Source organism: Microplitis demolitor, chromosome 3, assembly GCF_026212275.2.
Source record: "Microplitis demolitor isolate Queensland-Clemson2020A chromosome 3, iyMicDemo2.1a, whole genome shotgun sequence".
NCBI classification, from domain to species: domain Eukaryota; kingdom Metazoa; phylum Arthropoda; class Insecta; order Hymenoptera; family Braconidae; genus Microplitis; species Microplitis demolitor.
Genome location: NC_068547.1, coordinates 23,531,855 through 23,545,837, shown reverse-complemented (window position 1 = coordinate 23,545,837; position 13,983 = coordinate 23,531,855). Strand labels below are relative to the sequence as shown.

Sequence of the window (13,983 nt, the reverse complement as noted above, 5' to 3'; positions counted from 1 at the left end):
GAGCAGCCGAAAATTCAAAGGGAGTAGAAACATGTATAAGTAAATAAGAGAAGAAACAAGAAATAAGCTTAAATGAGTATCAAAAAGCGTCATTTAGTAGGTTCTAAACTGCTTCTACCGTTGGTGGAAGAGCTTCTCCTCCGTTAGTTAGCTATTCAAATCTATTGTTCGAGCGGCTCATTGCTATTGTCTTCCAGGTAATCATGCAGTGTCTTGATTTTGATTCCCGTTATCGCTGGAGGTTATATTGCCTCGAGAAAACAATTTAGCTCAATCAAGTCAGTATCCAGGCGGGTGAAAATGCCGGCCGTTGTAGTTTCGTTGTCATCGTCTTGGTAGTCTAATTAAACCGCTGTCGCTCTAAGAAACATAAACTTTGGGTTTAACGTCTTGGGCTCAAACTCAACTTAATCCACCGCTGACTGTACTACATTTGACTCGGTATCTCGGCGAGTCGTTTGTGTGTTAAATACACCTTAAAGATATAGAACTACCGGCACCAATATCAGCATCAGCATCAGCAATACCAACAGTAGAGCCAACGGAACTCGGGGAGTCTCATTTCCTGTCCGCGGGGGTTCCATCGCTGGGGTTGGATGCTGCATAATTAGCTGCATCGTACCCAAGTAAAGGGAGCTGTGTAGTCTGATCGATTATTTCATAAATACCCAGCATCAGCCAGCAGATCCCGGAAAGGAGATGAAGAGATGGAGAAAAAATAAAATATGTAAAGAGGCCAAACCAGGGGAGTCCTAATTATTTCATCCGGCATCACAAGTCGTGACTCGTCTAAAGACTCTCTTCCCTCATTTGCTATCTCCACTGCATTCCAAATAATTGAACGTTATTCGGCATAATTGAAGGCTCACGTTACCACCGTTAGCTATTTTTTCTTCCTTCTTCTCAATGTCATCACCCTCTTGGATGACTGTCGACTTTTATACCATAGACTCTGCGCAGCTTCTTGGATCGCTATTATGTTTTTTTATTTATTTACAAACACCCTCATTCCCAGTCGTCCCGGTAGTTATTGACGAGTAAACCCGGCTAAAATATCGTGCCGAGTATCGAATGTAACATCCGCGAAATTAATCTCAATCGTCGGTACACCGGGCGCTGGATCATTTATCAGCGACTTGTTACCCCCAGGGAGGCGCGAGAACCAGCACTTTCAGCACACTCACAGACATCCACACTCTCTACAGCATCAGACTTTCTCCGGCACCGGATCCTGGCTACGCGGATTGATATCAAGTTAGCAACGGTAGTCTGCGTATGATTGTGTCATGACTGCTGCTGAGATCTATTAGTCAAGGCTGCACCGAGGGGAGTTGATGAAACAAGGAATTCAAATAGTCCGCTTTTATCCGCAGGAGGTCCATGTCGAAATCTGTTAGCTATCCTACACAAATCCTTCGTACCCTATTTTTTATAAAAATATTAACTTTCTTCCCGCTTAGATAAATTTTACAATCTATTATTTTCGATAAAAAAAAAAAAAAAAAAAACAAATAATGGATTTAATTTACGGATAAATGTCTTACTTTTCTGGCTTTATTGACGTCTATGGAATGCCCGGCATTTGCTGATTGAATCTTCGAACCCCTCGGAGCATTTGCTTCCTTCTCTCATATTTTTTTTTTGTTATTACTTATATTTTTATTCGGCTGCTGACCAATTTGATAAATGTTGTAAGCGTGTTTGACAATATTTCAGTGATCACGCAGTAGTTTAGTTGATGACAAGAAACAAGTTGTCAAAGACACTGGGTAATTTGATATTCAATCTTCCTGTCTTCTTAAACAATTATCAATAATAATGTAAAGAGTCTTGAAGGACGCTGGTTCTTGAGACTCTTCTCTGCCTCGAATGACACTTAGTTCTAAAATTTTCGTCACTTTGGATCATGTTACTGGTCTCTGCTGTATAACAGAGCGAGATGAAAACTGAGATAAAGATAAAACAACTCACCCTTTTCCTCATTCCTTCAGACTACATCATGGCTGTTTATTATTCCCTCTTGTAGGTTTCTTCGAGCTACCAGCGATATTAATGATACTGGAGACTGCTCTTGGGCTCCTAATGAGAAGGATATTGTTTCAGTCGACGCGTCTAATTTTTAAACTCTATTAATTAATGTTGATAATTTTTATTCCGTTATTTTTTCAAAAATCAATACTTTAATTTCATTTTCTAAAAAACCACTCTATATATTTATATATATAATTTAACTGTACGCTTATTGGAAATGCCTGGAACAGTGTCCTAGCGATCTAAAGGCATAACTCTCGTATTCATAACCGCGGTCCTTTGTTCTCTGAAATTACAATTGTTGTCATCATTATCGCGACTCGCTGTGCCACGAGGGTGCGTTTGATTTTATATTTTTGTCCTCGCGACAGACAAATTTAAATCAAATACATGACACATTGTGTCCCCAACAAAGACCGCATATTGTACGTTTATAAATATTTACACATCATATTTGATATTTAATACCAACGTAACTTGTTGCGTGGCTTCATAACAAAGTTCTCAATTTTTACTCAACAATTTGCAGCTTAAATTATTTAATTAAATTTTTTAGTAATGAAAAAAAAAATTTTATAATTAAAACAGAAAATTAATTACGAAATAATATTTTATATTATAACAGTGCAGCCTTTTCGCAGTAGATTTTATATGAAAATGAGCGTTACTAATTACTCTTTATACATATATGTATCTATTATCTATATATATATACATATATATGAATGAAGAGACTGGGAAGATATAATAATGAAAGCCGTAGCATATTAACACAAAGTTGTTGATATCACGAAGAGTAGACTTTATAATTTTTCATATATTTTACAAGATGGATTGAGAAGTATACAACTGATTGGTGGTAATGTCTGATATTTGATAAATTATATATTTTGATAAGGTGATAAAAAAATGTAAGAAGGAGGCGGCTGTGAGTGAAATGGCGCGGAAATAAAAATTAAATATGAGAGGAAAAGGCGGAAAAGTAAAAAGTAAATAATGGGAAAGTAGTAAAAATGGTTTTTGTGAATTTTCCTCAGGTTATTTTGCGGTTTGAACGACCGCGAGGCCATCAGCTTGTGACTTATTGCTGGTAGACACAGTATCTCTTTGGGTGTTTCTCTTTGAAAGCATTTTCTCATTAAAAAATTAAGGCGCGGGGAGCAGGAGCTACGACGGCGAGGTTGTTCTGTGTAACCCAAGAGCTAACGGGGCTCGGCAGAATGCCGGGTAGCCAGATGGGTGGGTGGGCTGCTGGGAGGAATATAGAAAGGGCGTTGGAAAAGTATTATGTATAATAAGAGCCGGGAGTTCTCGCGATGCTCTGTAAAATGAGGGGGCTGCGGTGGTGTTACTCTTGGCTTGGGTAAGTGCTCTGCGGCTCCCAGATGCGCCCAATATTATATTTAATGATATTAACTTCTTACTTAATGGTCCGCGGTTCGATTCCAGGCGAAAAAACCCTCAGACCAATCCTCAAAATATTATTATTTATTTTTTTTTATTTCTTTTCCTCACTTTCTACGGAAAATTTTATAAAAATTAACCCGAAATTTTTTGCTGTTAATATTAAATAACATTTTTACAAGCTCGCAATAAAAAAAGTTTTATTGCTAAGCTACAATTATTATGGCCGAAGATGAATTCGAGTTAAAATAAAATATAAAAAGGGTTTTTATTGTTATGACCCAGGGGCTGTTTTTTCAGCTTCAACCCGAGGGTCACTGTCATTTACAACCACTGGATTAATATACACAAAACTTGCCAAGAAATCTTAACCATTTTATCTGGCACTTTTCTAAACAACCCCCTCATGTTTTTTTTATAAAAAAAAATTTTTAAAAAATGTCACTCCAGAAAATAAAAATAAAAATTACAAGATTAAAAGTTTTATCCAGCTAGTTTGTCCCTCGAGTTATAACGAGACTTATAAACTTGCAATATTCCTCAAAAAGTTATCAACAAAATTATAAATACAGATTCACTTTTCATGTCCATTATTAATTAAATTTATAAACATTTCATCCTTATATATTTAAACTTAATATTTGATAAACTTTTTCAAACTTTAAAACTCAGCCTCTCGTCCATATTATTATTATTATTATTATTATTATTATTATTATTATGTAAATACATGTAGAAAAAGGTCCGTACAGAGTGAAAACGATAAAATAAAGGCAAAATGGTGTACGTGAGATGATTCAACATGAAAACCCTCACTTATCAGCCCACGCACCACGTAAAATAATTACTTAATTATAACTTTCAGTAAAATAAAACCAATGATGATGATAATGATAATTATAATAACAACAACAATAACAATAATAAATAAATAAAATTGACGAGAAGTTGGGAACAACTTACACGCCCGATCATTCGAATCAGCAATTTATTAACTCGGCAATCCAAAGCTTCGTTACATACTCAATCATATATATGTATATTAAATTGTCGTGTATTTGTGTGTTACAGGCTGAGAGAAGAGCGAGGAGAAGCTGACCGAGCGCTGGCGTTGGATCACAAGCCCAGAGATCTCAGCTCGCACAATGGTACGTAACCTTTTGCTGTATACATTTCTCTGTACACAATACAAGTATATGAGCAGACATATAAATAATGTTTTTTTTTTTTTTGACATTTAATTGACAATAAATCAGCAATAATCGGTTATAGAGATAGATATTTGATGGACTCGGGATCAACGAGGGAAGTAGTGTGTCAGAAGAATTAAGATAGTAGAGCCGAGTGCTCAGAATAAAAGCCTGGTGATGCATAAAAATCCTCTTGACATATTTCTCGTCTTGTCCTACTCGGGTCTTCTTCTTCTTTCCTTCTATTCCATCGACTAGCTCAAGTTCTTCCGGGCGGCTTTTGTTCTTCCGTTCGTTGAAACGAATTTTTAGTACGCAGACTATTTGGCTGTGCGTATTCTGGACATCAAGATGATATAAATTACAAATAAATCAACACGAGAGTAAGAAAGGAATAATAATAAAAGAGGAAGAAGGGAGCGAGTTTTAGATGTATCAGGTTTCGGGACCGTGGCTCGCCTCATGGCAAAAGAGCCTTTCTCTCTGATTCCTCGTAATATTTTAATCCGTTTGGCCGAACCCTTTATCTCGGTTCGATGTCTCTCATTTTCTACGCGATATATTTTTTTGTTAAGTTTTATTGCTACAGACATTGATGTCGAGTTTTGTTTCGTTGGTTTATTTTTCTCCGATTGACTCTCGTGTGACTTTTTTAGTTTTATTTATTCCAATAAATTCATTTTATGGTAATTTATTTTTATTTGTCCTCCTTTTCATTCCCGTACGAATTCTAAAAGATTGTGGGCACAGACTCATACGTCACCTATGCGGTCTTTCGTCAGCTTGCTGGCCAAACAGATCCATCCACGTCAGGATTAAAATCCTCTTGGATACCAAATACGCTGGGAAATTAGGGATTGAGAGGTACAGAATATGTATATATATCTATATAAGGGTGGAATGAGAGAGGAATATAAGATATTCCAGCGAGACTTGTACTTGTTAAAATAGGGAGAATGTTGCGTGTAAATAAAATCCATCAAATTGACGTGGACCTTTCATTTGTATTAAACACACATACACACATGTATATTTATATTTAGATTGGATCCATCTACTAAATAAACACTCGCATTACTTAAACCAACTTGATACTTGTTTCAAAAATAAAATTAATAATTTATAATTCCAGGGTCGTCGAATGGCCACAGCCCGGTGTTGAATTTGTCGAAAACCGCGGGAAGCGGCAGCATCGGCGAGCCCTCGGGAAGCGAAGGGGCTGCGTCACACCGCTCGCACGACGACGAAGACGAGGACGACAATTTGTCCGACGACCTGGAAGACGACAACGAGAAAGACGAAGGTCAGTATCTATCACCAATCATCGAACAATGCTTCCTATCAGCTCTTAGTCCAAAAAAAAAAAAATACCCAGGTTTTGATTAGCGTCGGGGGTAAAAAAATAATTTAAAAGGCGTCGTTGATTAATTATCGAGGATTCTGGACAGTGATGAACGACGGGTAGTGTTATAATGCGGTTGAGGATTTAAAATAAAGAAAGAAAGAAAGCGAGCGAGAGTGAGATTGTAACGAAGAAGAAGAAGGGCAATTAGCAAAAGAGAAGTGGCAATCTTTTATCGATGGTAGAAAACGTCCGTCACACAACACATATGAGGTACATTTGCTTGAGAAGTGTTCAACACATCGATCTCGTTTCAACCATCATCATCAGCTTTGCTTTGGAGCCCGAGCCTCTCACTCACTCACTCACTCACTCACTCTTTTTAAATTTTTTCTCGAGTCTTGACTTGGGCTATCTGACTACTTATGAGCATAAAAATAATTATATCGATTTGGACGGTGACCACAGCATCACCCACATCAGCATCAGCAGACCGATACTCTTACATCGACATTAGCATCAGTGTAAAATGGAAGTCGTACGTGAGTAAAACGACTGGCAGGTCAAAGCCGCTCATCGATCATCGCTGCCAAACGAGCATACTTATTTTCTTACTTTAGTGGCTCGGTGGCGCTGCCGAGAAAATAAAAGGTATCTGGTAGGCTGTATTGCGGACCCAATTAACGCGGATGTTCGTGACAACTAAAAATCAAACGCCCGACTTTGATTCGAAAAATTTATTTTTCATATCAGTTCGAGGAATATTAACATATATAGATATAGATGTATAGATAAATAAAATAATATGTTAAGTATGTGGATGTGTATAAGGAGCTGGTCCAGTAGTGGAGTCTGATGCGTGTTGCAGTGGAGCCAGGAGGGGCGATCAGCTCGTGTCTCGCAGCGTGTTGTATGCACCGGTACATCCTACCTATGGTGATCGAAGTAGAACCCCATCGAATGTCCGTGGGAGTGTACACACCCGTGGAATGCCGTTCTGATTTAATGAGACTTAGTCTCCTCCACCGCGTGTGGATTCTCTTCTTACCTCCCTCCCCTATCGGCTCCTCCGCGCCATTCTCTTTCTCTCGTCTTTATTTTTCTCGGAATCGAATTCTGATTTGCCGATTCCTCAGTCGCTGATTTTAAGAGAAACACCGTAAGTATGAGAAAGAGTTTTAAAAAATATATATACATATTTTTTTAGCGCCAACAATGCAACACTATAATACTAAATATAAAGAACTGAAGAAAACGCGCGTGGATTTATTTTGTTTATTTTTTTTTTTGTCCGATAATTGTAATGGTTTCCCGTAAAAGATAAAGAGCGAGAGCGAGAGGTGGGTATCAAAAGGGTGCCGGCGGATCGGTGGTAAGGCGCGAGCATTAAATCCGATCGCGAGAGAGCCCGTCGGCAATAAGTTACAGAATGCCGTTTCGTTGTAGGTGCGCACGCTGATAATTAAAAGACGATACAATAAATACACATATCATTGGCCATAAAGCACACACAGGCCCGAGTAGTTTTCTTTCTCAGTCGATTAAATAACTTTTGTTCTGCTGGGCTCTCTCACTCTCTACTCGGCAGACCAGAATCTCGGATGTGCTCGGAGCTGGTGTGGGCAGCGAAAGGAGTCGCGAGTGGTCACTTAGTGCGGTGACGCTCGGAGATGAGAGGAGCAGCATTGAGAACCCACGCAGACATCTTGTCCACCAGCACTCACTTGGCAATAACCATAAGACATGAGTCTTTTATTTTGACGCTTCGATTGCCACCCGCACGGTCTTGCTAATCGTCCTATCGGCTCTCTCCTCCTTATCCCTCTATTAATCCTCTTGTTTTTTGCTCACCCAACCCATACGTTCTCTCGAAAATGTCCTGAAGATCGGCTGGCAGCCTCGGAAACCCGATTTCGTTGACGCTAAATCAGGGAACTCGGCTCAAGTGAAGGGTTACAAGCGAATCCTGGGGTTACGACTCCAAGACACGCACCTTGCATAAGTCTTTTGGTCCCTCTGTTTTTTCAAAACGTCCTTGTTGCCGTTTACACCCGCCCAATTTATTAATCCTCCTGAATATGTCTAACATACCCACACATTTAAATATTTTTTTAATGTCAGCCTAACACGAAATTCACCTGTTGATATAAATCCTAAAAATTTATTTATGCTCATACGTCATAAAAAAAAAAAAAAAAAAAAAAAAAAAAAAAAATATCTACAATAATAATAATAATTTAAATAATTTTCAGATCTCTCAGACGTCCCAGAAAATCTTCCGCTGCCACCCCCGGGATCGGAAAGTCCACCGCAGGCACTGAACTACTCCCAAATAGCCTCCGCAGCGGTAGCAGTGTCGCAGGGGGCGCAAGACCCCTCGGTCTCCAGCACGGAAACTCTTCTGAGGAATATCCAGGGCTTGCTGAAGGTCGCCGCGGACAATGCACGCCAGCAGGAACGGCAAATAAACTACGAGAAAGGTCAGTGGCAGGGCTTTCTTAAGACACTTGAGGGCGCTCTCCACAATTTCATTATCTACCAACTGTCTCAAAATCACATTAGGAGACACTAATTTATTATTATTGCTACAACAGCAACTAAATTACTATTAAACTCGCATTATATCAACCATCTACTGGTTGTTTTAACCGATCGATCTCTCGTTTGTCGAGTCCGACATATAATTTATATTTTGCTAGCTCACGGTAAATTAACTTTATAACAATGACAAATTATTTAATTATAAAAGAAAAAGTGTCGTTATCCACGTGAACGAGAGGTCGATCGATCGTATCGCAATTCCGTAAATCATCAGTGAATAGAGATTGTGTTGCGGATGATCTTTGACCTCCGCAAGACTCTAGAATCTTTATATTTTGTATCATAGTCGCGGTCTTTACTCTGACAATGAGTCTATATAAATATACACATATATATTTATCTTGCATTTAACAATCACTCTTAAAATGGTCTTAGAATTCTGTGCATTTATCGATCGCAACAATTAAATTTGTGAGTTGGTACTGATTGATGACAATTTACTGCCAGTCGCAGAAGGTCTTTTTTCTTTATCTTTTTGATAATTTTATTGATCTCGAGAATGGTTAATGAGATATTTTATAATATCGTTTGAAGTTGGCGTTAATTGGTGTCATTTTAAATTTATTTAAATGAGCATGTTATTAAAGTATATAAATAAATATATATAAATATTAAAGGATTAAAATACTGATAATAATAAGAATCTTCCGGTTATTTAAGTGATTTTAACGATAAGATTTAAAATGTTGTAAACGATATATTTACTCTCGATATCGATCTTGGCGGTTGATTTTGTTTTACATTGTACTTTATCTTCTGATCGAGCGATAATGAACAATGCATGTAATGTCATATATTTACGACACTAATGATTTACAGTCAACTAAATATTTTATATATATATATATATATTTAATAATAATAATTAATTGAAAGGTCACGGCATATATTTATATCTCTATATATATATTAGACTTGATGCATTGCTCCTCAAGATCGATAACGAAATTTATGTTTTATAATTATTATTTTTAAGTATATATATGTATTAGGGGTATACAAATCGAATCGAACTATCTCATTCGAAAAATTCAAATTATTTGGTTCGAATATTTCGATTTTATTCGATAACAATAATTTGTGAGTTTACACATTCGCAGACCCCTAATATATATGTATATATAATAATGATATTAATATAAGTAGCCAATGTTATAAATGTTGCCATAGTCACTAAATATTAGCAACATGTCGCATGTACGGATTCGTTAGGAATTTTTTTTTTTTTATATTGTACTAAATTATGTTATATATACTAATAATGTAAGCAGTCAATCAGATACTTATTTATTATCTGATCGTAATTATTTAATTAAAATTATTCTAATCTTAAAAAAAAATATAATGATAATAATTATGATTATTGATATGATTAATGATATAAAGTTGATAATAAAATTAATTGTAAACAATACACTTTGAGAAATAGGTTTGCATACTAAAGCAAATGCAAATGAAACAAATTAATTAAGTAAATATTTTTTTGATTCAAAATTTTTAAATAGTTATTCTTAACATTTTCGATTGCTTGAGTATGTGACTTATAAATTATGATAATTTAATTACCAATTATTTCGCATGAAACATCAAATTTTAAGGGGGGTATTTTTTAAATAGAGAATAGAAATTTTTATATTTTAGTATATTGTTTTGTATACACCAGATAAATTTTTCGAAAATGTCAGTAGAAAAAAAAAAAAAGAATTTTAAAATTTCGGGTGCGGAAAGACAACACCTGAAAAATCTGTATTATCAGTGAGTGATAGTAAAAAAATAAAAAACACAGAGATTAGTAGAAGTGAATGAAAAAAATTGAGGACCCGATTTAATGCTCGAGCGAGCCAGCTCGTTTTACACCAGATGGTTTTACATAGTTAGCTATCGAGTTACTTGTACTCAGCCCTTCTACGCACATGCCACAGTCCGCACACAGTCCGTGCGTCTAACCCAATGCACGATATTAAACAATCTGCATATAATGTAGTATGAGTACACACGAGATATGCAATATCCACATACGAGCGGCTCCAGAGACAGCCGAAGAATATTATCAACAATATTCGTCTCAGTCGCGGACCCCCCGCGCGATATTGCGGTCTACTTTAAGATCCTCGATGTACCAGATCACGAGCTTCTGAGGAATCACAATCGCCCGTTCTCTCCTCTCTCTCCTTCTTGCCTTTATTATTATTATTATTTAATTTTTTTCCATCCTTTCTTTTCATTTATATCTCCCGTGATATCGTATTACGTAATACGTTTTAGCTACACTAAATCCACATCCAGCATCCATCATCCATTATAAAAAGATTATACACATTTTATTTTACTAAATCCTCAAGATTATTTATTTTTATATTTTATCAAATAAGCTCGAGATTCTTACCAGCAAAAAACGTCAAATTAACTCGATAAAAATAAATAAAATAACACAATCTCCGATTTTTCGCGATTAAAATCTTAAATCGCTGGAAACATAAGAAAATAAAAATAATATTATGGTGCACGTAACCCAAGAGGTTGTCTCTTAAGCATTCACCCCTTAATTATTTCTTCTCCCTGTCGATGCGCCGGGTGGACTTTATCGAATAGCGAGTAAGAGGTAAAAATAAGACAACTTGCGACCAAGCAGAATCTGAGTCTGAGGATGAGGATGAGGATGAGGGTAAAGTAAGTTGGCTCCAAGAGTCACACAACACCTCTGTCCTCTTTCATTCCCTCTGGCCGTAAACCTCTGTTACTTGTTTCTGGTTCTTAATCTTTGGGCCTTCCCGGGACTGCCAGCAGCCGCACGACCAAGGTGAGTTAGCTCTCGGGGAGACAATATGACCGCATCCCGTCGAGCCACCGAGGAGACACTATCTCCGATCCTACGAGAGATAAGCCAGGGCCTGCACGGATCGCAGAGGCCTACCTCGGGTTATATTAAACAACGCTAAATGTGTATTAAGACGGAGGAGGCAATCAGAAGCGCCAGTTAAGGAAGACCCACGAGGTTCCCAACAAAGAGGGAACGAGTCGACGCGGAAAGACCAGTAAAGAGTGAACACGAAGAAGAAGGAGGAGAAGAAAAAGCTACAGGAGAGAAAGAAGTGAAAGAAGGAGAGAAAGAGAGGAAGATATGTTGGATTGAGTTGTAGCCGCGAGTGGAGGATCTTATGTAGATTCCTTGTAGATCGTGCACCCGATTCGATCGCGATCGGCTACTCGGTACCGGGTTAATTAAAATTGTAGCCGGCAGTAACTGCCGAGAGGGTGGAGATGAATATAAGAACCGAGCTGGAGTGTTTTCAAAGGAGGAGCCAATAAGATACTCTCTTTTGCTTTCCTCCGCTCCCCAGTTATCCAACGATAATAACAACACAGTCTTCAGTGGACTCCGGCAGTACCCACTGGTTCACTGGGGATTTTTGGTATTATATCGCATCGACGACACTGTTCCTGCTCGCTGTTGCATTGCGTTGCCTCTGGATTACTCGGGACCTCAGGTAGCGCTCGGCTCAATACATGGGAACAGGATACATGCTTATGTATATATTTGTTTATAAATATATAAAATGAGGGAGAGTAAGAAGCATCTCCAACAATGCCACGAGCACCGTGTAATGATACCGATAAGAAATTCTATCCTCATCGTTTTATTCCCGAGTTTTGAGATCGTGCGATCCCAATGATAACGAACTGCTCGTTTGCTAATAAGATAAATTAATCTTATCCAGCAAACAATACACCGTATTTAGGTATTTGTTCATGAATTATAAATTATAAATTATATTTTAGTTAAACTCTAAAGTCTTCATTGTGTCTAAGGACGAGGGCATAAACGTGTCGGACAAGCAAACAGAAATATTGATATAAACATCCGGCCGTCCACCTACAGAAGTCTCGAAGAAAAATAATATGCGTATTCATAAGCGGATGAGCCTCCGGTGGTAGGTATCTTTATCTTTCTCCTTCTTATCCTCAAAGTCCTTTCATTTTTTTATTAACCCGCGCACTCAAACGCTGCACTGGTGATTGATTTATGGGTAACCCCTGGCATCCTTCGAGCCCCTTCTCTGCCCACTCGCATATAAAAACCGACAGCCGTCGATATCTCTCTATACGCCGCAAATCCAATCATCTTGGATCCATATTTCTGCTGGAAAATTATTCAATAAAATAAAATAAAGGAAAGAAAAAGTCATCAACTAAATAATAAAGTTTATGGGCGTAATTTAGAGGTCGAGGACACATGTGTGTAAGAGCTTGTGCACAAAGTGACGGCTTAAATATTAATGATCAGTCTTCCATCAACGTACGGTGGGTTGAACTTGATAATAATTAGCGCGAGTAATGCACGTGTGAGAGTAACAAAAGAACTTGTGCATCATATGAGGATCAATATACCACCAAACATCTCTACACTGAGAGTGAGGCTAATGCACATATATATATATATTTGTGCATGTGTATATTGAAAGCGACTTGTCCATGAGAGAGGCCGTTTCGGACCAGACAAACAACTTCCTTTGCATACATCGATTACGCTCGCGGTTCCCATTATTAGCCAGCTATAATTTATTACTTTCCACCTTAATAAGCATAATAGTTCCCATGGCATTGGAAGAACTCATGTGCGGTGGATGAGGGGGTGGACGGGGAGTCGTAAGATCGCGAGAGCTCACTTGCCCAAGATACACTCCTTAAGAGGTTACACACACGAGCTTTATTTTTATTATTATCTCTCTTGTCTTTTTCGTTCCCTGATTTTAAATCCCTTAGGCGCTATATTTCCACGTCGTGTGCGTGCGCGACCTCTGACCCAGAGACAATCGTTAAGGTAGCATCGGGCGGCCTTTAACGCAGCCACAGATATATTTAATTACCTGTGAGCTGGACTAACTTAAAAGAATGGAATAGAAGAAGAAGAAGAGCAAAAATAAAAAAAAAAATTGAAGAGGGAAGAAAACGAGCCGAAGTAAAAATAATAGACTGAGGAATAAAAAAGTAAAATAAGCCGATGAATCTCATAAATAGAATGAGATACAACTCACGGTGGCTTGTGACTCGGGCTGGAACTGGATTTTAAAGTTTAACTGAAAGACCGAGCATGTATGTTTTAGATCCAGAGCCCCCGAGACTTGAGCCCCCCGTGCTTAACACGCCGTTACACGTTTATAACTCAGAAGCTTTTCGAATCGCCGCAACAAATTGTCAGTATGTGTGCGCACTGTCTGTGTGTGAGACGTATTTTATTAGTGGGTGTTTAACATACGCTGTGTAAGTTAAGACCCAGAGCAAGATCGAGTCCGAGTCCGAGACCGAGACCGAGACCGAGACCGAGGATGGATGGAAGCATATTTTGTATTCGGTATATGAGGTTCTAAAATACGGGCTGGTTGCAATGTCCGTTCATATGTCGATAGAATAATG

General features: G+C 37.9%; 1 protein-coding gene across 1 annotated transcript in view; it reads left to right on the top strand.

Moving 5' to 3' along the window:
* LOC103571617 (dachshund homolog 1) overlaps positions 1 to 13,983 on the top strand; it is a 137,660-nt gene that overhangs the window by 82,648 nt on the left and 41,029 nt on the right. The window contains exons 6-8 of the mRNA XM_014442825.2: positions 4,507 to 4,583; positions 5,758 to 5,928; positions 8,220 to 8,447. Of these exons, the coding sequence (XP_014298311.1) occupies positions 4,507 to 4,583; positions 5,758 to 5,928; positions 8,220 to 8,447 (476 nt within the window). The remainder of the gene's footprint in view (positions 1 to 4,506; positions 4,584 to 5,757; positions 5,929 to 8,219; positions 8,448 to 13,983) is intronic.